At 46.6% G+C, this 26,369-nt stretch overlaps 1 protein-coding gene across 3 annotated transcripts; it reads left to right on the top strand.

Moving 5' to 3' along the window:
* The first annotated feature begins 116 nt into the window (after positions 1–116).
* Positions 117–26,191, top strand: LOC109874498 (chromodomain-helicase-DNA-binding protein 8). Of its 3 annotated transcripts, XM_031810905.1 has the most exons (40): positions 117–246; positions 1,183–1,439; positions 1,528–2,604; positions 2,774–3,043; positions 3,171–3,281; positions 4,905–5,398; positions 5,497–5,611; positions 5,752–5,976; positions 6,082–6,150; positions 6,267–6,322; positions 6,482–6,599; positions 6,735–6,812; positions 6,959–7,096; positions 7,213–7,334; positions 7,409–7,652; positions 7,832–8,008; positions 8,193–8,435; positions 8,561–8,720; positions 8,949–9,159; positions 9,543–9,738; positions 9,856–10,026; positions 10,121–10,414; positions 10,512–10,732; positions 10,891–11,093; positions 11,443–11,599; positions 11,688–11,777; positions 11,894–11,997; positions 12,093–12,216; positions 12,322–12,397; positions 12,483–12,757; positions 14,090–14,322; positions 19,893–20,549; positions 20,635–20,747; positions 20,933–21,160; positions 21,384–21,479; positions 21,642–21,785; positions 21,924–22,034; positions 22,144–22,248; positions 22,432–22,644; positions 25,305–26,191. In XM_031810905.1, the coding sequence occupies exons 3-40, from the start codon at positions 1,630–1,632 to the stop codon at positions 25,458–25,460; spliced, it is 7,773 nt and encodes a 2,590-aa protein (XP_031666765.1). In that variant the 5' UTR covers positions 117–246; positions 1,183–1,439; positions 1,528–1,629; the 3' UTR covers positions 25,461–26,191. The 3 variants fall into 3 exon arrangements, with proteins under 3 accessions (XP_031666765.1, XP_031666763.1, XP_031666764.1); XM_031810903.1 differs by lacking the exon at positions 25,305–26,191 and having other exon boundaries at positions 21,642–21,803; positions 22,432–23,510; XM_031810904.1 differs by lacking the exons at positions 117–246; positions 25,305–26,191 and adding an exon at positions 641–828 and having other exon boundaries at positions 21,642–21,803; positions 22,432–23,510.
* The last annotated feature ends 178 nt before the right edge of the window (positions 26,192–26,369 follow it).

Here is a 26,369-nt window from a genome sequence, read left to right as displayed (position 1 = left end):
GTCTATTACTGTCTCCCGCCCAGTATTGCGTTCATTATATGATGGACAGCCGTATTAAGCCAATGGTATGTTAGAATCCTGCCGGTTTGTGTAAATTCAGACCAATGATAGTTAAGCGGATGGGATTCGATGGGCACACGTTCAACGTTTTCGCTGGCAAGAACGTTAGTTCCTGCTCTTTGCTGGCCGTTTCCTGTAATCGTACAGTGTTGTGAGACGGAGAAAGCCATGTGTGTCGATGGAAAGGTACATTTAGCACCCCTAAATTTTAACTGAGAGTCGGGGCAGTGGATAGTATGGTTATTAGGGGATATTTTTTCTGATGAACAGACGCAGTCCAACCCAAATAGTATTGCGGCCTTACCCGTGTCTGATCGTAGACAGACTATGGTTATTGTGGCACGTTGCCTTTGGTTTGGTCCGGTTTGTTGATGAGATTGAAATAGTGGATGGTAACGTTATGCAGTAAATTATGGAGATGCTGCTACCTATTGACTGACCTATTATATAGTACCGTACCATTTAAAATAGATCTATCCCAAAACAGCCTCATCCAATGCAAATAGCAATTTAATGCTAACGTTATATCTGTACTGAAGCGGGTTTGCGGAGAGCAACACGGTCGGAAAGAATCCATGTTATCCTAGACGGATGTTTTTCGCCCACTTGCCATTTAAACTATTACTTTCCATACAAACACTGCTCGTAAAATAGTCTATGATCACAATGAAGGCATGTTTGATTGAAGGAAAAACAAACTACTAGTTAGTGTTTGTTGTTGTTATAGCTAGCTAGCATCGATGGATCAACTTATGATTCCGGGAAACGGTAAACAATACGGGAATGACGATATAGATAGCTTTTCAGAACCCATACTTGAAGCTGCATGCATCGATTGTTTTCGTATTATTGAAACAAAGCTTTTATGTTACACTATTTTCACCAAAATCATGAAAATACGTCAGCAACAGGGCCCCTGATACGCTAGTTAGCTTACTAACTACATTACGAACTAGCTTACGTTACTAGCTAACTAGATACCACATGACAACTCAGACAATTTCATCCCACAAAGAGCAGCGAGAGTCATGGCACACTTTGCATGCTACTTTCAGTAAGTATATTGGAATAGTGATTTTCCATTGTTAAGCTAACCCCTTATCTTCTCTCTGTCTTCTTTAGGAAAGAGACATCAGCGAATGATCTCTCAGATGGGGATCATTGCACACAGAGAGAAGTAGGCACTGAAGAGGAAAGGGGTGAGGAAGAGTTGGAAAAAATAGTGCGATTCTCCTCTTCCCCGAACCTCTTTCTCTGGTATCTAGCTTAAATGTAGGTCCCCCCCCCCATCTACACTACCCAAATATGTCATTAGAGGATACACAGACAAAGCCCACGTAAATTGTCTGCACAGGACTGAAACCTCAGAATCCATTTTAGTAAGTGCAATCACTACGTTTTGATAGAAATGTGTTTTGGTTATCTAATCACAGAAGGATATTTATGATATTTTTGTTTTTCCAATAGTTTTTTTTAGGACATACATACTGGTCAGATCTACGGTTTCCCTATCTTTCTGACTGAGTGCAAGGCTGTTTTGTTCTCTATATCTTCTGTGGACTGGGAAAAATGGCAGACCCCATCATGGACCTCTTTGATGACACGCCACTGTTTAACCTGGATGCCCTGCCAGACGATGCCTTCACAGACCCTGTGGAGGAGGCTCTGAAACTGGCTCTGGGGCAGGTGGACCCCCCCTCTGAACCAACCCCAGACCTCTCCACCCCAGCGCTCAGCATACCAGTGGCAGCTCCAACCATCCCAGACCCAGTACCTGTGCAGCAGCCGGCCCCAGTCCCAGTTGCTCTCCCTCAGACTGTTTCAATAGCTACAACAGTACCTCAGACAACACTCTCTGTAGCCAGTAACACCAGTGGGGCTGCCACAGTCCTGCTGAGCTCACCTCTGACTGTCAATAGCTCTACTGGCACCACGCAACACATCACCACACAACAATTCACCACACAGCAGCTTACACAGATCGCACAGCAGCTTACTCCTCAGCAGCTAGCTGCCATCACCCAGCAGGCCGGAGGCCAGGGAGGTGCCAAGATCGTCATCCTGAAAGGACCTGGGGGGCAAGCACAACTGCTGCAGACTGTTGCTGGGACAGGCTCCCAAGCGGGGAAGGTCACCTTTGCCAGGGTAATGTCTGGAACCCAACTCAGGCCCGGCATGCAGATACTGTCTGGAGGAACGGTCCTGAACCAAGCGTCTCCTGGGCAGGGACAGGTGAAGGTGGGAACTGGGGTACAGAGGCTGGTTCAGTCGCCCAACGGACCCCTGAAGCAGGTACAGTTGATCTCCATTCCTCAGGGCCAGTCCCAAAGCCAGACTGTCCAGGTGCAGATACCGCAAGCCCAGCTTACCCAAGCCCAGGCTCAAGTGCAGCTCCAGACCCAAGGACAGGCAACACAAATCCAGCTACAGCCCCAGACACAGGTGCAGCTGCAGTCTGCCATGCAGACACAGGTCACCGCTGCTGCTACAGGGACCACTACAGTCCGACCACAAGGGGTCACCCTCACTACAGTACCACAACAGGTAAGATTGCCCTCTGAGCTCAACTTGGCCTAACCATCAGGATTGTCAAATACTATGTTTTCAGTAGTCAGTAACCTCCATTAACCAGGGCTCTTCACCTCAGGTCTCAAGATTGCACATTTCTAACTAAATTAGCATCTTCTAATTGATAATTTCTCTCTCCTCTCAGGGTGAAGCCAAGAGGATCACCCTGGTGCTGCAGCAGCCTCAGGGTGGTGCGGCCCAGGGGGGTGCTGTGACAGTCGGTGGGTCGGGTCAGCTGCAGCAGGGCCAGCAGCAGAGGCTGGTGTTGGGTAATCTCCCAGGGAAGCTGGTCCTCCAGGGGGGTCAGCTGGCTGCTCTCACCCAGGCAAGGGCAGGGCAGACGGGGACACAGCCTAAAGTGCTCACCATCCAGCTGCAAGTGCAGCAGCAACCCAACCAACAGGGGGGACCCAAGGTAAGGAGGAGGAGGAGTGGCTTGAATGAGTCATTAGGAAATTCTCCACTCTCAGTTAACTAATCAGAAATACTGACCTGTTCTATGAAGACTTTGATCTGTAACTAGAACGGTCTCTGTCCTGCAGTTTCAGCTGGTGTCCGGAGGGCAAGGTAGTAGCCCACAGGTTGTTCAGATCTCCCAGGGTCAAGGTGGACAGAGACTAGCTGTGCCCCTCAAACTGCTGCTGCAACCACAGGTATGCATGCATACATGCATACATACATACATACCAGTCAAAAGTTTGGACACACCTGCTCATTCAAAGGTTTTTCTTTATTTTTTTAACTATCTTTTACTATTTTCATTGTAGAATAATATTGAAGACATCAAAACTATGAAATAACACATGGAATCATGTAGTAACCAAAAAAGTGTTACACAAATCAAAATATATTTTAAATTTGAGAATCTTCAAAGTAGCCACCCTTTGCCTTGACAGCTTTGCTCACTCTTGGCATTCTCTCAACCAGCTTCACTTGGAATGCTTTTCCAACAGTCTTGAAGGAGTTCCCACATATATTGAGCAGTCGTTGGTTGCTTTCCCTTCACTCTGTGGTCCAACTCATCCCAAACCATCTCAATTGGGTGGAGGTTGGGTGATTGTGGAATCCAGGTCATCTGATGCAGCACTCATCACTCTCCTTCTTGGTCAAATAGCCTTTACACAGCCTGGAGGTGTGTGTTGGGTCATTGTCCTGTTGAAAAACAAATGTGGTAGAGTATCGCTGCAGAATGCTGTGGTAGCCATTCTGGTTAATTGTGGCTTGAATTCTAAATAAATCACTGATAGTGTCACCAGCAAAGCACCATCACGCCACCACCTCGGTGGGAACTACACATGCAGAGATCATCCGTTCACCTACTCTGCGTTTCACAAAGACACAGCGGTTGGAAGCAGAAATCTCAAATTTGGACTTTTCCACCTGTTTAATGTCCATTGCTTGTGTTTCTTGGCTCAAGCGTGTCTCTTATTGGTGTTCTTTTAGTAGTGGTTTCTTCAGCAATTTGACCATGAAGGCCTGATTCACACAGTATCCTCTGAACAGTTGATGTTGAGATGTGTCTGTTACTTGAACTCTGTTTATCATTTATTTGGGCTTCAGTTTCTGAGACTGGTAACTCTAATGAATGTATCCTCTGCAGCAGAGGTAACTCTGGGTCTTCTTTTCCTGTTGCAGTCCTCATGAGAGCCAGTTTCATCATAGCGCTTGATGGGTTTTGCTACTGTACTTGAAGAAACCGATTGACTGACCTTTGTGTCTTAAAGTAATGATGGAGTGTTGTTACTCTTGGCTTATTTTAGCTGTTCTTGACATAATATGGACCTGTTTTTTTTACCAAATAGGGCTATCTTCTGTTTACCACCCCTACCTTGTCACAACAACTGATTGGCTCAAACGCAAAGGAAAGAAATTCCACAGATTAACTTTTAACAAGGCACACCTGTTAATTTAAATGCATTCTAGGTGAAGCTGGTTGAGAGAATGCCAAGTGTGTGCAAAGCTGTCATCAAGGCAAAGGGTGAAGAATCTCAAATATAAAATATATTTTGATTTGTGTAACACTTTTTTGGTTACTATATGATTCCATGTGTTATTTCATAGTTTTGATGTCTTCAATATTATTCTACAATGTAGAAAATTGTACAAATAGAGAAAAATCCTTGAATGAGTAGGTGTATCCAAATTTTTGACTGGTACTGTATATACACACACGTCTACATGATAGATGTATCGAGTTTCAAATCTCACTTGTCAAACCTTACACGTTCAGGTTATCAACTTAAGAGGTATCTATCTATATATATATATCTCCACAGACAAATGCCACCTCGACAGCAGGCAGAGCTGTCTCCGTAGTGAAGGTCATCAACACCTCAGCTGCTGGCTCCACCCCTTCCACCACCACCACTATGTCGTCACCAGGGATACGGCTAGCCAAGGCCCAGGAGCCTGTACGTCGTTTGGAGACCCTGTGCAAGCAGGAGAAGGCCAACCGTATTGTGGCTGAGGCCATTGCCAGGGCCAAGGCCCGGGGAGAGAGGAACATTCCACGAGTCCTCAACCAGGATGAACTGCCTGCCGGACAAAAGGCTGCTGACCAAGGGGCAGCTGCAACGACCACTGGCACACCTGGAGCCAAGAAGAAGGGAGGAGGGAGTAAGAAGAAGAGCCCAGCGGCGGCAGCAGGGAAGGGCGGGGCTGGTGCAGAAAAGAAGGGCAAAGCCAAGGCAGCAGGTGGGGCTGCTGGTGGGACACCTGGAGGGGCGGCTGGAACCGGCTGCAGCAAGAGCAAAAGCAAGGCAAAGATCAAGTAAGTTGTGATGTTCTCATTCTGTCTTTTTTGGGGGGGTGTTGTATCTATTTCTCCAACTAATTCTCGTTCTCATCCTCCTCTGTCTCTCGCCCCAGTACAATCACTCTAGTGGGGGGTAAGAAGAGGAAGAGGAATGCCTCCTCAGACCATTCTGATGGGGAGTTGAGCCCCGCCTCTCCCTCTAAGGCCCTGGATGAGGACATGCTTGCGGTGAGTCACGTCCCTCTTACTGACACACACTTACACACAACCCCCTCCTCCCATAATACGTACAGTACTGCACTGGATGTTTGTCAACACTTCCTGACCGATGTCTGACTTTTTTCCATGTCAACTCCCTCTTCCACCAGAAGAGACGTTCTAACCGTCAGGTGAAGAGGAAGAAATACACTGAGGATCTGGACATCAAAATCACTGACGACGAGGACGAACCGGAGGAGGACGTGGACGTAACCACCACGACGGCGGCGGTGGCGTCCATTACCGGAGGAGCAACGGGGCAGCTGATGGGAGAGCAGCTCAAACAGGAGCTGCAGTTGGACGGGGACAGCCTTTCTAGCATGCAGTTCTTTGTGGTGAGTGGGAGATTTTGATCAGGTTTGAGCTGTTCTGTTGAGTGAGTGTTGGTTATCTTATCACAAGTACATGACAGCTGTATAACACATGTATATGTATCACAGGAAAACCCCAACGAGGAAGATGCAGCAATTGTTGACAAAGTTTTGTCCATGAGGTTAACTAAAAAGGAGGTGAGTGTGCTTACTGTGCTTTTTTTCTGTTGATTGTTAGTATTTGGGGATTTTGCTAATTTAAGAAGTTGCAAATCATTATGTATCATGTTTGTTCCTCTCTTCATATTTTAAAGGTGTCTCCAGGACATTACATCAATGCTGAGGAATTTTTTGTCAAATATAAGAACTAGTAAGTCTCACACTTTCCTGAGGATGTCTATTGACTAAAATGTCGGTTTGAGATCCATGAAATTGTTTGTGGAGCATCCAAGATCAACAGTGCATGGGGAGTGTCTTCCTTTACATCCATGGCTGACCTTTGACCCCCCCCCCCTGTTCTCTCTCTCAGCTCCTACATGCACTGTGAGTGGGCCACTCTGGAGCAGCTGGAGAGAGACAAGAGGATCCATCAGAAGCTCAAGAGATTCAAGGCCAAACATGCACAGATGAGACACCTTTTACAGGAGGTAAGGGAATAATATGGCTTCTTTCACAGAAACATTTTGGTAACCCTCCGATTGTGAAGTAGGTGGGTATGTGTATAGAGGTGTAACTTTAGGGATTTGCTGTGTGTGTCATCCTCTCTGTGCTCCTGTCCTTAGGAAGAGGAGCCCTTCAACCCAGATTATGTGGAGGTGGACCGGATCCTGGATGAGTCCAACAGTGTGGACAATGGAGAGGTGAGAGAAGTCAATGACTGAATTCTGATCTCTAAAGGACAAGTCTTAATCTGTTCTTGTAAACCATGAATTAAAACCATGAATTGATCTCATTGTGAAAATTCTGGGTTAGGATTATTTGTCTAAGTGTGTATTGTATCTTCCAGCCGGTGGTGTATTACCTGGTGAAGTGGTGCTCTCTGCCCTATGAAGATGCTACCTGGGAGCTAAGAGAGGATGTGGACGAGGGCAAGGTGGAGGAGTTCAGGAAGATCCAAGACCGCCAACCTCAACTCAAGAGAACGGTGCGTGTGGGTATTCACTGGTCGTGTGTGTTCACAACGTTCCATGTGAGTAGTGCCACTGCTTTAATCCAATATGTCATCATTCCACAGTCTAAACCATTCACTCCTCTCATTAGCCCCGACCCCAAGCAGCTGCATGGAAGAAGCTGGAGGAATTCAGAGAGTATAAGAGTGGGAACGTACTCCGAGAATACCAGCTAGAAGGAGTCAACTGGCTGCTCTTCAACTGGTACAACAGGTACTAATGTTTCTTTTATTGAATGCATTTCACATCCCATTCTATCCATATTAACACATCCTCTCGCCCTACAGACAGAACTGTATCCTGGCAGATGAGATGGGTCTAGGGAAGACCATCCAGTCCATCTCTCTGCTGTCCGAGGTGTTTGGTGCCGGGGTCCAGGGCCCCTTCCTGGTCATCGCTCCTCTCTCTACCATCACCAACTGGGAGAGGGAGTTTGCCACCTGGACTGACATGAACGCCATCGTCTACCACGGCAGCCTGGCCAGCAGGCAGATGATCCAGCAGTACGAGATGTACTGCAAGGATGACAAGGTGTGTGTGTCGCATTCTGTTTGTGTAACCTTAGAACAGAAGAATGGATTACAGTGGTTGCAGTGCTAGTGTTGTTGTGCAGTAGGAACTGTCGGAAGACAATGATTCTCTCGTGTTCAGATAATTTGATTCTTGGTACATCGACATTTAGTTCCTCTAACTAGAGTGTTGTATTACAGGATCATCTGATCCCAGGGGCGTATAAGTTTGATGCCTTGATCACCACGTTTGAGATGATTCTGTCCGACTGCCCTGAGCTGAGGGAGATCTCCTGGCGCTGTGTGATCATTGACGAGGCTCACCGCCTCAAGAACCGCAACTGCAAGCTGCTGGACAGTCTCAAGATGCTGGACTTGGTGAGTAATCAGGGGATAGATAGTCTAAGGGACAGGGTGACAAATGTATTGTGATGTGACAACATTTTGGTCTTGTTTAAAAAGAGGCATAAAAACACCCCCTCTACCTCTTTTTCTTTCTGTTCATCTCCTTGTCTTCCTCCTCCACTCTCGATTCCACTCCCCTGTCCTCCCTGGTTCTCAGGAGCATAAGGTGCTTCTAACTGGTACCCCCCTCCAGAACACAGTGGAGGAACTCTTCAGTCTGCTGCACTTCCTGGAGCCAGCTCAGTTTTCATCAGAGTCTGAATTCCTTCGTGACTTTGGAGACCTAAAAACAGAGGAGCAGGTCCAGAAGCTCCAGGCCATTCTGAAGCCTATGATGCTGCGCAGACTCAAAGAGGACGTGGAGAAGAACTTGGCGCCAAAACAGGAGACCATCATTGAGGTAAGATTTGACACTCAAAATTAATAATATTGCACCATATAACCAAGGTGGCCTTGTATATGCGTAGCAGAATGTTTTTCTTAATGGACCATAACCATCAAGCTAATACAACCTTATTTACACAGGTGGAGCTGACAGATGTGCAGAAGAAATACTACCGAGCCATCCTAGAGAGGAACTTCAGTTTCCTCAGCATGGGAGCCACCAGCAACAGCAACGTGCCCAATCTGCTCAACACCATGATGGAGCTACGCAAGTGCTGCAACCACCCCTACCTTATTACTGGTACCTTACACCACAACAACACTTCAATACCCTTCCTCCTCCAAAAACAATAACCCCAACAGCGACTCTTAATGCAGCTAGCCTGCAGTCACTTGATGCTTACCACAGCATCTGTTGACCTAACATCACTCCAACTGTTCATCTGTATACGCCACTGTCTTCATACCTCTCCCAGGATGCAATGGTATACAATGGGATAGTAACCCCCCTTCTGTCTGTTCTGTCCAGGGGCAGAGGAGAAGATTGTGGCTGAGCTGAGGGGTGTTTACAACCCCGTGGCCCCAGACTTTCACCTGCAGGCGCTGGTGAGATCCGCAGGCAAGCTGGTCCTGCTCGACAAACTGCTGCCTCGCTTGAAGGCCGGGGGACACAAGGTGCTCATCTTCTCCCAGATGGTGCGCTGCCTGGACATCCTGGAGGACTACCTCATCAACAAGAGGTATGCGTACAGCCCAACACATCACTGGGGCCAAGCTTCCTGCCATCCAGGACCTATATACTAGCCGTGTCAGAGGAAGGCCCCAAAAAATGTCAAAGACTCCGGTTACCCAAGTCAGACTGTTCAGTAAGCATTTCATGATAAGGTTGTATTCGGCTTAGGTGACAAATAAAATGAGATTCATGACGGTCTAGATCGACTGCCTGCCTCATCAACGGGTATGGGCATGTTGAAAACAATAGATTTTGCTAGTAAGTTTTGTTTTACTACATTATCAGTCTGTGGTAGTAGACTAGGAGGTGGGTCATTTTAAAAGTAGACAGACTGGATGTGAAGAGTAATCTAGATGAGTAAGAAGTTGTCTTTATTAACGTTCTGCCCAGATACCTGTACGAGCGTATTGATGGCAGAGTGAGAGGGAACCTGCGTCAGGCAGCCATTGACCGCTTCAGCAAACCAGACTCGGACCGTTTCGTCTTCCTGTTGTGTACACGGGCTGGAGGTCTGGGCATCAACCTAACTGCTGCTGACACCTGCGTCATCTTTGACTCCGACTGGAACCCTCAAAACGACCTGCAGGTAATGTCTGATCTCCCGCTTTTGTGTCTGGTTCCTTCCAATGTTTCGTCCTAGTACCCTTACCACACTGTACAAATGGCATTCTATTGATGTACTAATCCTGCCTTCTCCCAACAGGCTCAGGCGCGGTGTCACCGTATCGGCCAGTCCAAGGCGGTGAAGGTGTACCGTCTGATCACCAGGAACTCTTATGAGAGGGAGATGCTAGACAAGGCCAGCCTCAAACTGGGTTTGGACCGGGCTGTACTGCAGAGCATGAGCGGTAACAAGGAGAGCAATGTCAACGGAGTAAGTTGTTTACTTAATATGGAGGTTTTTTTTTGTCTGCTGTTTGTTTAGATGCTAACTGGTTAATGTCCGTCCTGTTCCACCCGTTTCGTAGCAAATCCAGCAGTTCTCCAAGAAGGAGATCGAGGACCTCCTGAGGAAGGGGGCATACGCTGCCATTATGGACGAGGAGGACGAGGGCTCCAAGTTCTGTGAGGAGGACATTGACCAGATCCTCCAAAGGAGAGCCACCACCATCACCATTGAGAGTGAGGGCAAGGGCTCCACCTTCTCCAAGGCCAGCTTTGTGGCTACTGAGAACAGGACCGACATTGCCCTGGACGACCCCGAGTTCTGGCAGAAGTGGGCCAAGAGGGCAGACATAGACTTTGATTCCATGAATAGGAAGGTAATACTGACGTCTCAAGCGTGTGTATGTTTACTCTGTGCTTGTTTTTTGTGAGAAAAGCTCATTTTCCTTATGTTTTCTCACACCATCCCTGTAGAACACACTGGTGATTGACACGCCCAGGGTGAGGAAGCAGACCCGTCAGTTTGCCACCCTGAGGGGCGAGGGTGGGGAGATATCTGACCCCGATAGCGACGACGAGTACCCGCCCGCCAATTCCCGGCAGTCCCGGTCCTCTAGGCGCTCCGAGCGCCACACCGGAAACGGCTACGGCCGCACCGACTGCTTCCGTGTGGAGAAACATCTGCTTGTTTACGGGTAGGTGTATTTGGCTAGGGCCTGGAGTTTAGTTTTTTTTCTGGACAGGTGTAGTTATAATACATATGATAGTGAAGTTGTTACCGGAGTTTCTAATAAAGTAAGCTCCATGCTATTGTGTTGATCCTCCTTTCTCACTCTGCGACCTGTTTGTCCAGGTGGGGGCGCTGGAGGGACATCCTGTCTCATGCGCGCTGTAAGCGGCGCCTCGGGGAGCGAGACGTGGAGACTATCTGCAGGGTCATCCTGGTCTTCTGCCTGCTGCATTACCGTGGAGACGAGAACATTAAGAGCTTCATCTGGGAGCTCATCACCCCGCCAGAGAACGGCCGGGAACCCCACACACTCCTCAACCACTCTGGTACGTACTGAACCCCACACACTCCTCAACCACTCTGGTACGGACTGAACCCCACACACTCCTCAACCACTCTGGTACGGACTGAACCCCACACACTCCTCAACCACTCTGGTACGGACTGAACCCCACACACTCCTCAACCACTCTGGTACGGACCGAACCCCACACACTCCTCAACCACTCTGGTATGGACCGAACCCCACCCACTACTCAACCACTCTGGTATGGACCGAACCCATTGTCTAAATATTTCTTGCTGTTTTGGATAACTTTGTTAATGCATTTTCTCTCACTTTAGCGTTGCCTTCCAGGGTCCTGCGTATATGTTTCAATGTGTTTCTATGTCTAGGTTTGTCCATCCCTGTTCCTCGGGGCAGGAAGGGGAAGAGAGTGAAGGCTCAGAGCTCCTTTGATGTTCAGAAGGTGGAGTGGATCCGCAAGTACAACCCCGACTCCCTGCTTCTGGACGACAGCTACCGCAAACATCTCAAGCACCAGTGCAACAAGTCAGTGTGTATTCACCCTCAACCTCTATAGAGAGTACTGAAGTGTTTGTGCTCAGTGTCAGAGCATTAACCCTTTCCTCGTCGTCAGGGTGTTGCTGAGAGTACGTATGCTGTACTACCTGAGACAGGAAGTTATTGGAGAACATGCTGATTCTGTGCTGAGAGGAGCTGATGCCAGGTCTCAACCTATTAAAAATCCTTGTTATCTGCTATACACATGCCCACACACATACATCTACACACGCACACACACTCTCAGGCGTATACTGAATCCATCTGTTTGTGTCCTCGTAGGGATATTGACATCTGGATGCCTGAGATGGAGCAGCTTGAGGTGCCATCAGGTTGGTGGGATACAGAGGCAGACCGCTCCCTCCTCGTCGGAGTTTTCAAACATGGTGTGTGTGAATGTGAAAAAGTATTTAGGAGTTTGTTTAGGAACGTGGTGTTTAGTGAGTGTGTTTTATAGTAACTCCACAGTGTGTTGCTCCAGGGTATGAGATGTACACTACTATGCGTGCCGACGACTGTCTCTGTTTCCTGGAGAGAGCTGGTCGCCCTGACGACCAGGCCATTGATGCTGAGCAGCACTCTGCAGACGCAGAACTGGGAGACGGGTGAGCTACACTGGCTAACCTCACCAAACAACCCGCTAACTATATATTACAGAATTATTTAGAGCTGGCCTCACCACCATTAACTTGAAAAAACAATTCCCCCAGAGGAGACGATGACAAGTATTCTGAAGACCCGGAGTTCAAGCCTGCGTTAAGGCACACCAAAGACCTATACGAGGAGGTGTGAATCAGTGCTTATTATTCTCATTGATATGATTTTGGTTGTAGAATATTGTTGACATTTAATGATGATCTCTCTCCCCCAGGCTGACTCCTTGAACATGGATGATGATATCTGTGTCGAGGACAAGGCATTGCCTGTTAAAACCAAGGGGCCGCCCTCTGGCCAGTCCGGAGCCTGTGAGTGGCCGACAAGCTCATCACTTACCGCGCGGCTCCGTCGTCTAATCACGGCATACCAGCGCAGCTACAGGAGAGAGCAGCTGAAGGTGGAGGCAGCAGAGAAGGGCGACCGTAGGCGCAGGAGGTGTGAGCAGGCCAGTAAACTGAAGGAGATTGCACGCCAGGAACGCCAACAGAGGTACCAACTACTACCCTCAACTATTAACTCTGCAAGCATATGTGTCCTGAAACTGAGGTACAGTTGTTGATATGTTTGTTTAATGTCTCTGTATGGTGTAAGGGACAGTTTGAAATTTACTGGGATTGGGGGTCCAGAATAGCGGAAGGTTTTATAGCCGAATGTTACCTGCTTGCATGCTCCTCCCCTATCAATACTTCCCTTATGTACTACACTTCTCAGCATGTTTACTATACAGTCAACTCTATTCTGCCCTCTGTCCAATGTGACAATAGTGGTAGGTGGATTGTTTGTCCAAATCTGCAATAGGTTAACTAGCAATCATATCAAACATAAAACCAATTTTCAATAAATCCACAAGAACATAGAGGACAAGCTGATGGGCAGTGGAGAGCCATTGTGCATGAAAGAACAGATGTGACATGCAGCTCAAAGGTCTCCTATTGATCTTGTTAAGGTTATACAAATGTAATATACTGATTTTGTAGATTCTTAAAGTTGATTTGGATATTATATTTATGGGACATTGCAACTCAATAGATGCTTGTAGTCAGCCTGAAGTAAAAATGTCTAAAGGTAAGATAGCTATAGTTTATCGGCTCTATAAAATCAGCAATGCGTGCTTATAGTCATTTTCAATGATTTTCCCCAAAAACCTTCCCAATTTAAATGTTGACTGCAAAGTAGCAGAATGATACGGATCAAACCATGATAAATCATGATGATTTATATCAATCGGGTGCACATTTGTTTGGTATACTCTGCCATGTGCAGTACAGAAACACTGTACTGTGGCTGGGACATGCTTTCAATGGTGCGATCAACCATCACAATCCTCGCTATATGAGCCATGATACAGTTTCCTACGAAGTGGGTTAACTCTATTGGCACGATGTAGGGTGTTGGGCTTTTACGCCAGGGACCCGGTTTCACTTCCTTGTCCTGCCGTTTACTACATTTTTATTTTTTTATTTAACTAAATCCGTTAAGAACAAATTCTTATTTTCAATGATGGCCTAGGAACAGTGGGTTAACTGCCTTGTTCAGGGGCAGAACGACAGATTTTGTATTTGGATTCGAACTTGCGATTACTAGTCCGACGCTCTAACCACAAGGCTATTGGTTGAGTGTGGTGCATTGGCACAACCTGTTGGTGGAAAATGTGTTACATATAATTATAAATATAGTGTCAATGTTAAATCCATTTTTTTTACAGTACAAAGGGGGGGTCATGTAATTTCGAACTGTCCCTAACCGTACATTCTGGTATAAGATTGAGTGAGTTTTTAGTGTTTTACCACCTTAAACATTAGTCTTTTGTCTCCTTGCTAGGTGGACCCGTAGAGAGGAGTGTGACTTCTACCGTGTGGTGTCCACATTCGGTGTGGAGCGAATAAAGAAAGAGGCAGATACCCCAGAGGGGGAAGAGGCTGAACTGGAATGGGCTCGCTTCCGGACATTTGCCCGTCTAGAAAAGAAGACTGACGAGAGTCTGAGCCGCTACTTCCGCTGCTTCATGGCTATGTGCCGGAGGGCGTGCAACCTGCGGCCCGCCTCCGGAGAAGGTCAGAACTACATCAAATGTCATTATAGTGTGCTTTCCCCTCTGTATCCCAGGAGAAAATGCCTGCGGCTGAAGATTACGCACCAATTTACACAAAGGACACCGGGCGGACCCGTGGTAAATGTAGTCTCTTATGGCCAATCTTCCAATGATATGCCTACAAATACGTCACAATGCTGCAGACACCTTGGACAAACGGCACAAAGCTTAAGCTCGTTCATGGCACATTCACAGCCATATAAGGAGACAATGGAAAACAGAGCCTCAGAAATTCTGCTGATTTCCTGTTTGAGGTTTCATCTTGGTTTCGCCTGTAGCATGAGTTCTGTGGCACTCACAGATAATATCTTTGCAGTTTTGGAAACCTTAGAGTGTTTTCTTTCCAAAGCTGCCAATTATATGCATAGTTGAGCAGCTTTTCGTGACAAAATATTGCGCTTAAAACGGGCACGTTTTTTTATCCATAAATTAAAAGAGCGCCCCCTATATCCAAGAAGTTAATTTACGCTCTATTGCATCCCATAACTGTCCGACTACGTTTGAAATATATATTTCTCGCACAGGATAGAGTAGGTCAACTATTGTACTATTTATTTATTTTATTTGACCTTTTATTTAACCAGGTAGGCCAGTTGAGATTCTCATTTACAACTGCGACCTGGCCAAGGTAAAAAAGCAGTGTGACAAAAAAACAACAGAGTTACACAAACAAAAGTACAGTCAATAACACAATAGATTATTCTATGTACAGTCGTGGCCAAAAGTTTTGAGAATGACACAAATTAATTTCCACAAAGTTTGTGGCTTCAGTGTCTTTAGATATTTTGTCAGATGTTACTATAGAATACTGAAGTATAATTACAAGCATTTCATACGTGTCAAAGGCTTTTATTGACAATTACATGAAGTTGATGCAAAGAGTCAATATTTGCAGTGTTGACCCTTCTTTTTTAAGGCCTCTAATCTGCCCTGGCATGCTGTCAATTACACATCCTGACTGATGGCAGCCCATTCTTGCATAATCAATGCTTGGGAGTTTGTCAGAATTTGTGGGTTTTTGTTTGTCCACCTGCCTCTTGAGGATTGACCACAAGTTCTCAATGGGATTAAGGTCTGGGGAGTTTCCTGGCCATGGACCCAAAATATTGATGTTTTGTTCCCCGAGCCACTTAGCTATCACTTTTGCCATGTCAAGGTGCTCCATCATGCTGGAAAATGCATTGTTAGTCACAACTGTTCCCGGATGGTTGGGAGAAGTTACTCTCGGAGGATGTGTTGGTACCATTCTTTATTCATGGCTGTGTTCTTAGGTAAAATTGTGAGTGAGCCCACTCCCTTGGCTGAGAAGCAACCCCACACATGAATGGTCTCAGGATGCTTTACTGTTGGCATGACACAGGACTGATGGCAGCGCTCACCTTGTCTTCTCCAGACAAGTTTTTTTTCCGGATGCCCCAAACAATCGGAAAGGGGATTCATCAGAGAAAATGACTTTAGCCCAGTCCTCAGCAGTCCAATCCCTGTACCTTTTGCAGAATATCAGTCTGTCCCTGATGTTTTTCCTGGAGAGAAGTGGCTTCTTTGCTGCCCTTCTTGACACCAGGCCATCCTCCAAAAGTCTTCGCCTCACTGTGCGTGCAGATGCACTCACACCTGCCTGCTGCCATTCCTGAGCAAGCTCTGTACTGGTGGTGCCCCGATCCCGCAGCTGAATCAACTTTAGGAGACGGTTCTGGCGCTTGCTGGACTTTCTTGGGTGCTCTGAAGCCGCCTTCACAACATTTGAACTGCTCTCCTTTAGGTTCTTGATGATCCGATTAATGGTTGATTTAGGTGCAATCTTACTGGCAGCAATATCCTTGCCTGTGAAGTCCTTATTGTGCAAAGCAATTATGACAGCACGTGTTTCCTTGCAGGTAACCATGGAACAATGATTCCAAGCACCACCGTCCTTTTGAAGCTTCCAGTCTGTTATTCAAACTCTATCAGCATGACAGAGTGATCTCCGGCCTTGTCCTCGTCAACACTCACACCTGTGTTAATGAGAGAATCACTGACATGTCAGCTAGTCCTTTTGTGGCAGTGCTGAAATGCAGTGGAAATGTATTTTTGTGATTCAGTTAATTTGCATGACAAAGAGGGACTTTGCAATTAATTGCAATTCATCTGATCACTCTTCATAACCTTCTGGAGTATATGCAAATTGCCATCATACAAACTGAGGCAACAGACATTGACACATTAATTTTCATTCTCAAGACTTTTGGCCATGACTGTACAGTGTGTGTGCAAATGTAGAAGAGTAGGGAGGTACAATTTAGCATTAACACTGGAATGACAGATGTGCAGATGATGATGTGCAAGTAGAGAATAGAGATACTGGGGTGCAAAAGAGCAAGAGGATAAGTAACAAAATGGGGATGAGGTAGTTGGGTGTGCTATTTACAGATGGGTTGTGTACAGGTACAGTAAGCTGCTCTGACAGCTGATGATTAAAGTTAGAGAGGGAGATCTAAGACTCCAGCTTCAGTGGTTTTTGCAATTTTGTTCCAGTCAATGGCAGCAGAGAACTGGAAGGAAAGGTGGCCAAAGGAAGTGTTGGCTTTGGGGGTGACCAGTGAAATATACCTGCTGGCGCGTGTGCTACGGGTGGGTGTTGCTATGGTAACCAGTGAGCTGAGAAGGCAGGGCTTTACCTAGCAGAGACCTATAGATGACCTGGAGCCAGTGGGTTTGGCGACTAATATGTAGTGAGGGCCAGCCAAAGAGAGCGTATAGGTCGCAGTGGTGGGTAGTATATGGGGCTTTGGTGACAAAATGGATGGCACTGTGATGGACTACATCCAATTTGCTGAGTAGAGTGTTGGAGGCTATTTTGTAAATGACATCGCCGAAGTCAAGGATCGGTAGGATAGTCAGTTTTAGGAGGGCATGTTGGCAGCGAAATAGGAAGCCGATTTCTAGATTTAATTTTGGATTGGAGATGCTTAATGTGTCTGGAAGGAGAGTTTACAGTCTAACCAGACACCTAGGTATTTGTAGTTGTCCACATATTCTAAGTCAGAACCGTCCAGCGTAGTGATGCTAGTCGGGCAGGAGGGTGCGGGCAGCAATCGGTTGAAGAGCATGCACTTAGTGTTTATTGCATTTAAAAGCAGTTGGAGGCCTCGGAAGGAGTGTTGTATGGCATTGAAGCTCATTTGGAGGTTTGTTAGCACAGTGTCCAAAGAAAGGCCAGATGTATACAGAATGGTGTCGTCTGTGTAGAGGTGGATTAGAGAATCACCAGCAGCAAGAGCGACATCATTGATATATACAGAAAAAAGAGTCGGCCCGAAAATTGAACCCTGTGGCACCCCCATAGAGACAGAGGTCCGGACAACAGGCCCTCCTATTTGACACACTGAACTGTATCTAAGAAGTAGTTAGTCAACCAGGCAAGGCAGTCATTAGAGAAATCAAGGCTGTTGAGTCTGCCGATAAGAATACGGTGATTGACAGTCGAAAGCTTTGGCCAGGTCGATGATGGCGGTTATGATATCGTTTAGGACTTTGAGCGTGGCTGAGGTGCACCCATGACCAGCTCAGAAACCAGATTGCAAGTTGATGCAGGGGGTGCTGAGATGTTGGTAGGGGTAGCCAGGTGGAAAGCATGGCCAGCTGTAGAAAAATGGTTATTGAAATGATCAATTATTGTAGTTTTATCAGTGGTGAGAATGTTTTCTACCCTCAGTGCAGTGGGCAGCTGGGAGGAGGTACTCTTATTCTCCATGGACTTTAATGTCCTAAAACTTTTTGGAATCAGTGCTACAGGATGCACATTTCTGTTAGAAAAAGCTAGCCTTAGCTTTTCTAACTGACTGAGTGTATTGGTTCCTGACTTCCCTGAAAAGGTGCATATCGCGGGGGCTATTCGACGCTAATTCAGAACGCCATAGGATGTTTTTGTGCTGGTCAAGGGCAGTCAAGTCTGGGATGAACCAAGGGCTATATCTGTTCTTAGTTCTACATCTTTTGAATGGGATGGAGGGGAAAGATGGAAAGCACTTTTAAAGAGCAATCAGGCATCCTGGTTGCTCTTGGTACTATGGTGAATATTAGATTGACATAGGCTAGTGCTTTTGCTGTTCTTTTGGCCTACTCATCTTGTTGCCTGACAAAGTAAATGTGGACCGTTCTTCCAATATCTTTAATATGCACCTCGGAATTGAATAAGGACGCACGCAGTTGCATCCCTGATGTGTCTGTCTTCACTTGTAGCATTTGAGAAATACCCTATCACGTGACGGGCATTGTCTAATGAGAATTTAGCTATTTGAGAGAGCCATGTGAGTGAGAGGTGCTTCGGCGCATGCAGCCAGGAGAAAGGAATTCTAAGTTATATTCATCCCAAGGACACAACGGCCACTGGCTGCAAAAGGCATGTTGCATGCTGCAAAAGGCATTACGTCCACACAAAGGTTGATGCTGCCGGGAAATTCAAGGCATTATCAATTGCTTGTCAAATTGTGAATTAGAGGCTGAAGTGTGTGCAGCACGAGGAAAAACCAAAGCAGAGCTCATGCCTTTTTCATGTGACTTTTTTCAAATCATTGTTAGTTGCTTCATGCAGCCTTTGAATGTAATAGAAATCTAAACATATAGCCCAACGTTTGTATCACAACTAAAGTTGCATAAATAACTCTAAATTAAGCATATAGGAGGACCTGTTGCTTTGTTAACCGTTCAACACGCAATCGCTGCATATTGCAAAAATCGTTTGGAGAAAATATAATTGTATTTTATTATGCTATGTTCAATTGTATTCTTCATATTATAAAATAATGCCACAGAATTCTATGCAAATATTTTCTGCTAAATGAACGAGTGTAGCCTACAGCCATATGGCATAGCCAGATCGGAGCATAACATTAGAACAACTGAGTATTCTGTTCTTCTGAAATAGACTACATTTTCTTCATATCATGTTTCTTTAGACCTGTCTAAAATAATGGATTTATTGTGAAGGTGTAGAGACTATATTACATGAATCTATTTGACTTTTTTAAATGTAGATGTTCCAAAGGTCTGCATCAGTGGTTTGTAGGCTGTGTGTGGAAGTCAGGAGATGCTAAATGTGTTTGTTAATTAACGGTCAATTACCGTGAAAATGGCAGTTATTTGCTTGACAATCACCGGCTGACAAAATGTCATGATCGCCACATCCCTAAGTGGGACAGCATTCCACAGGCTACAATCAACAGCCTGCTCAACTCTGTGTGAAGGAGATGTCGCGCTGCATGAAGCAAATGGTGGTCACACCAGATACTGACTGGTTTTCTGATCCATGCACTTTTTTTTCTGTGACCAACACCAACAGATGCATATTAGTATTCCGAGTCATGTGAAATCCATAGATTAAGGCCTATTGAATTGATTTCAATTGGCTCATTTCCTTGTATGAACTGTAACTCAGTAACATCTTAGAAATTATTGCATGTTACGTTTTTATATTTTTGTTCAGTGTATGGTGTTTAATATTTTGGTAGATCTGAAGAGAGACAGGTCTCTAACCCCTTTCTCTGTCCCCAGACCCTTCAGAGCTGGGCCAGTCTCTGGCCCCAATCACTGAGGAGCGAGCCTCTCGCACCCTGTACCGCATCAGCCTGCTGCGCCGTCTCCGTGAGCACGTCCTGCCTCACCCTTCCCTGGAGGAGCTCCTCCTGCTGGCCCCGCCCAGCTCTGAGCTGCCTGCCTGGTGGAGCACTCCAGCCCATGACCGGGAGCTCATGCTGGGTTCCGCCCTCCACGGCGTCAGCCGCACTGAGCTCTCGGTCTTCCTTGACCCGCAGTTCTCATTCAGCCAGGCCCGCCACGACTACCTCGAGAACCAGCAGAACCAGCCCGCCCCCGCCACTCCCCTCCTCCAACCACAGGCAGAGGAGGGCTCAGTCGTCAAAGAAGAGGAGGGTCTGGACAAGGAGTCCCGCATCCTTGGAGCCTCTGAGGCTCTCGGCCACTCAGATACCCAGATCACACACCTCTCCCCTCCTGATGGGAAGGGCCGAGCCCGGACCAGCTTGGGATGGAAGAAGAGCAGGGGGAGAGGGCCGAGAAGTGGAGGAAATAAAGGAGAAAGAAGTGTAGGAGGGATTTCCGATTCTGACTCTGATTCTGGCTCGTCTACCTCCTCCCAGCGATCAGGCAGCTCTGACGACAGTGGCGACAGTGAAACAGAGAGGGAAAGAGGTGAGTGGGGACTGAGTGATATCGAAGTGTGAGGATTGAGATAAGACAACACACATTGATGGGGTTTTTTAAATTCTGTTTTCAGCTGCTTTGAAGATGGAGGAAGATGGGGAGAACAGCTTGCTCTCAATGACTCCATCTCAAGATGGTGCGCCACCAGAGTCCCTTACCGACCCATTCAGGGTTGATTGGCCCAAGGTATGTAGGTTGGGGACATATACAGTCCGCAACTATAGAGTATGGATGGATCCAGATATGTGGATGATGTTCTGGTTGCTTGCACATTAGTACTTCAAATACAGTATTAACAGGAAGTTGAATATGAACTGTACAGTAGAAGGGATTGTTGTTTTGGTGGAGTGATTGGCTGGTTTCTCCCTCAGGACCGTGTGTTGATAAACCGGCTGGACAGCCTCTGTACCCTGGTGCTGTCTGGGCAGTGGCCAACAGGGCGGCGCTATGCCTCTGATGCCCAGCTCAACCCAGGCTCTGATGACCTAGGGGCAGGGGATGAGCTCAGCTTTGCACGGCTCATGCGGAAAGGTAACAGCACGCCCGGTGGAGAAGGAGCAGACGGACAGGAATCTGAGTTCACCGTCAAACTCCTGAAGGTGAGCTGAGAGGAACACAGAAAAGTTTAATCAATTCTGGTGCTGGGGGACCCACAGAGTGGTCAGTATTTTGTTCTAGCCCAGTATTAACACCTGATTCAGCTTTTTAGGCCATTGAAGTATATTGGGATAAAGCTTATTTGACTGAGGTACATACAGATGGAATGACTAAATTGTCTCTTTCTCCATCCCCCTTTTTTTTTTTTACTTCCTACTCTCTTAGGAGGAGGGGCTGAAGCTGACCTTCTCTAAGCATGCCTTGATGTCCAATGGGTCAGGGGGAGAGGGGAGCGGACGCAGGAAGCGTAGGGACCAAGAAGTACACATATATACAATACTAGTGCACATTCTCATAGTCAGAAGTTAAGACTGCTCATAATACATAGATGTGCAGACAAAGAAACAAACTCTGAAATCTACGTACTCAAACATTCATGTAATGTTTGCATTTATCATGCCACATTCATAATCTTCCACCTAGTTGTCAGATCCAGACGGAGCGGTCCCGGTGGTCGATGCCATGACGGGCACAGTGCTGAGTGGGGAGCGAGCCCCTCGCCGCAGAGACCTGCCCAACTGGCTGAAAGAGAACCCAGACTATGAGGTGGAGGGAGACATGTTGGAGGTAGATTTACCTGGAAGAGTATGTCCATGTCTGTCTCTGCCTATGTCTCAATTGAGGCTCTGGCCAGAAGTACTGCACTTTGTGAGAAATACAGTATCATTTGAGATTTTCACAGTGCCCCCCCCCACCCCCCCTCAGCTCCTTGTGAACCAGAAGAAGAGGAGGAGGAGGAAGAAGAGGACTGAGAAGACCGCAGCACTGTTGGGCAGTGAGAAGGTTAAGATCATTGATATGAGGACAGGAAAGAAGGTGAGAAATTGCAAAGAATGAATTACATGGGTGCAATGGGATCCTCGGTCAAATATTTATTTGTGGATGTTGATTGCTTAAGGGTGGATTTTCTTTCCCTTTTATTCAGGTTGGGGCTACGTATGGACCTATGCTGCAGGATCTGAGGGTGTTTCTGGAGGAGAACCCTGACTGTGCAGTGGCACCAGAATGGGCTGAGATGGTCCAGAGCTCTGTGAGTACCCTTAACTTATTTACAGCACACGTTAGGGCTGGGCGATATGGCCAAAATCTCCTATCCTGATTATAGGTCATTTCAAATCCTGATAATGATACATATCACGATGAATCAGTTCTGCTTCACATTGTAAAATATTTCCAAAAACTGATCCTGGTTCACTCCATTTTGTCCTTCCAGGGCTTTCTGCCAGACAGCCTCTTCCACCGGCTCCTCTCTGCACGCTCTGTCATCCCCAAGAGAGTCCGCCGCCACCACCACCACCACCATGCCCCTCAGCCTGCCCCGCTGGAGGACCCAGTCCTGGGCGGAGGTGTAGAAGAGACCCTGGTCTCAGACGGGGCCTACATGATGGAGGACGAAGACTTGGAGAATTCCCCTTTCCTGACTCAAGCTTTTGAAGTTAAGATGGAAGGCGGCGACAGCTTGTCACAAGGCGAATACGAGAGTTCTGACAGGGAGGCCCTTTTGGATGACGTCATCATGGCTCAGAAGGACTCAGACTCTTCCTCCAGCTCAGAGGATTGACCAAGCCCATTTAGTCTAATATAGTCCCAGAAAAATCATGTTATTTTCCCTTTCATGTTATTGCTCATTGTTTATTTTTATCATGATATATATTGAATTTTGGATGAATTTGGTTTTTGTTCTTCTTACTCACTTGGTTTATGTAGATTTTTGGAAAGGACCAGGTTTGCACCCAACTCTTTCCATTCCCTTTATTCATGATATTCCCCTTCCCTCCATGACCATCCCCTTGGCACCCTCTACCACACAGTGAGTCCACACCCAACTCTGTTTCTCAACCCACTGCTCCTCTTCTCCCTCAAACCCATTCCCAGTCTCAGCTTTAAGGGGAGCCCTGCTGTGAAGGCATTTGATCAAAGAACCTCCTAGCTAGTCCTCCAGTATAACTGGACGAGAGGACATGCGTACTGAGCAGACCAGAACTTTGGCTCCCATGATGCCTGAGTCTGATGTCATAGGCCATTTCTGCTCCCTGTTGAGTCAGTGAAGGGGTCCAATTTGTGATGTACATTTTTTCTGGTAGGGTAAAGGTGGTGGTGGTGGGGGGGTGGTGGTGGTGGGGGGGTACCGGTATATAAGTTACTGATTCAGTGCTAGGAAGATGGGTGTATTGTACAATGTAGAACTGGTCAGTTGTGTGCTATGGTGCAAAGATGACCACGATGAGTTAATATTCTTGTTTTATGACCTGAATGTATCTGTAATATGAATAACAATCTACAGTGAAAGCAGCCAAGTCCTCTTGTCCTTGTGTATTTGTGTGAAATAGCTGAACACATGCTGTCAAGAAAAAGCTGTTTTTTTTCAGGCATTTTCCCTGTTCACTTACAATCTTGAGTTTTAAAAAGGATGAAATGAAGATGTATATTTGGGAAAATCCCACGTTTGTGAAGGCGGAAACCAATGCCCCAGGTCGCTGGTTTTCAGGGTTCTGACCGGAAGCGACTTTTTCGTATGCAGGTAAGGAGAATTTACGCAGCAGGTTAGAATAATTAAGGTGGCAGGTTGAGACTGCCACCTTACAGACGGACAGGAATCTGAGTTCACCGTCAAACTCCTGAAGGTGAGCTGAGAGGAACACAGAAAAGTTTAATCAATTCTGGTGCTGGGGGACCCACAGAGTGGTCAGTATTTTGTTCTAGCCCAGTATTAACACCTGATTCAGCTTTTTAGGCCATTGAAGTATATTGGGATAAAGCTTATTTGACTGAGGTACATACAGATGGAATGACTAAATTGTCTCTTTCTCCATCCCCCTTTTTTTTTTTACTTCCTACTCTCTTAGGAGGAGGGGCTGAAGCTGACCTTCTCTAAGCATGCCTTGATGTCCAATGGGTCAGGGGGAGAGGGGAGCGGACGCAGGAAGCGTAGGGACCAAGAAGTACACATATATACAATACTAGTGCACATTCTCATAGTCAGAAGTTAAGACTGCTCATAATACATAGATGTGCAGACAAAGAAACAAACTCTGAAATCTACGTACTCAAACATTCATGTAATGTTTGCATTTATCATGCCACATTCATAATCTTCCACCTAGTTGTCAGATCCAGACGGAGCGGTCCCGGTGGTCGATGCCATGACGGGCACAGTGCTGAGTGGGGAGCGAGCCCCTCGCCGCAGAGACCTGCCCAACTGGCTGAAAGAGAACCCAGACTATGAGGTGGAGGGAGACATGTTGGAGGTAGATTTACCTGGAAGAGTATGTCCATGTCTGTCTCTGCCTATGTCTCAATTGAGGCTCTGGCCAGAAGTACTGCACTTTGTGAGAAATACAGTATCATTTGAGATTTTCACAGTGCCCCCCCCCACCCCCCCTCAGCTCCTTGTGAACCAGAAGAAGAGGAGGAGGAGGAAGAAGAGGACTGAGAAGACCGCAGCACTGTTGGGCAGTGAGAAGGTTAAGATCATTGATATGAGGACAGGAAAGAAGGTGAGAAATTGCAAAGAATGAATTACATGGGTGCAATGGGATCCTCGGTCAAATATTTATTTGTGGATGTTGATTGCTTAAGGGTGGATTTTCTTTCCCTTTTATTCAGGTTGGGGCTACGTATGGACCTATGCTGCAGGATCTGAGGGTGTTTCTGGAGGAGAACCCTGACTGTGCAGTGGCACCAGAATGGGCTGAGATGGTCCAGAGCTCTGTGAGTACCCTTAACTTATTTACAGCACACGTTAGGGCTGGGCGATATGGCCAAAATCTCCTATCCTGATTATAGGTCATTTCAAATCCTGATAATGATACATATCACGATGAATCAGTTCTGCTTCACATTGTAAAATATTTCCAAAAACTGATCCTGGTTCACTCCATTTTGTCCTTCCAGGGCTTTCTGCCAGACAGCCTCTTCCACCGGCTCCTCTCTGCACGCTCTGTCATCCCCAAGAGAGTCCGCCGCCACCACCACCACCACCATGCCCCTCAGCCTGCCCCGCTGGAGGACCCAGTCCTGGGCGGAGGTGTAGAAGAGACCCTGGTCTCAGACGGGGCCTACATGATGGAGGACGAAGACTTGGAGAATTCCCCTTTCCTGACTCAAGCTTTTGAAGTTAAGATGGAAGGCGGCGACAGCTTGTCACAAGGCGAATACGAGAGTTCTGACAGGGAGGCCCTTTTGGATGACGTCATCATGGCTCAGAAGGACTCAGACTCTTCCTCCAGCTCAGAGGATTGACCAAGCCCATTTAGTCTAATATAGTCCCAGAAAAATCATGTTATTTTCCCTTTCATGTTATTGCTCATTGTTTATTTTTATCATGATATATATTGAATTTTGGATGAATTTGGTTTTTGTTCTTCTTACTCACTTGGTTTATGTAGATTTTTGGAAAGGACCAGGTTTGCACCCAACTCTTTCCATTCCCTTTATTCATGATATTCCCCTTCCCTCCATGACCATCCCCTTGGCACCCTCTACCACACAGTGAGTCCACACCCAACTCTGTTTCTCAACCCACTGCTCCTCTTCTCCCTCAAACCCATTCCCAGTCTCAGCTTTAAGGGGAGCCCTGCTGTGAAGGCATTTGATCAAAGAACCTCCTAGCTAGTCCTCCAGTATAACTGGACGAGAGGACATGCGTACTGAGCAGACCAGAACTTTGGCTCCCATGATGCCTGAGTCTGATGTCATAGGCCATTTCTGCTCCCTGTTGAGTCAGTGAAGGGGTCCAATTTGTGATGTACATTTTTTCTGGTAGGGTAAAGGTGGTGGTGGTGGGGGGGTGGTGGTGGTGGGGGGGTACCGGTATATAAGTTACTGATTCAGTGCTAGGAAGATGGGTGTATTGTACAATGTAGAACTGGTCAGTTGTGTGCTATGGTGCAAAGATGACCACGATGAGTTAATATTCTTGTTTTATGACCTGAATGTATCTGTAATATGAATAACAATCTACAGTGAAAGCAGCCAAGTCCTCTTGTCCTTGTGTATTTGTGTGAAATAGCTGAACACATGCTGTCAAGAAAAAGCTGTTTTTTTTCAGGCATTTTCCCTGTTCACTTACAATCTTGAGTTTTAAAAAGGATGAAATGAAGATGTATATTTGGGAAAATCCCACGTTTGTGAAGGCGGAAACCAATGCCC

The sequence above is a fragment of the Oncorhynchus kisutch genome, linkage group LG30 (assembly GCF_002021735.2).
Source record: "Oncorhynchus kisutch isolate 150728-3 linkage group LG30, Okis_V2, whole genome shotgun sequence".
Taxonomy (NCBI): domain Eukaryota; kingdom Metazoa; phylum Chordata; class Actinopteri; order Salmoniformes; family Salmonidae; genus Oncorhynchus; species Oncorhynchus kisutch.
The sequence above is the reverse complement of the archived record's forward strand: the minus strand, read 5'-3'. Positions and strand labels throughout refer to the sequence as shown.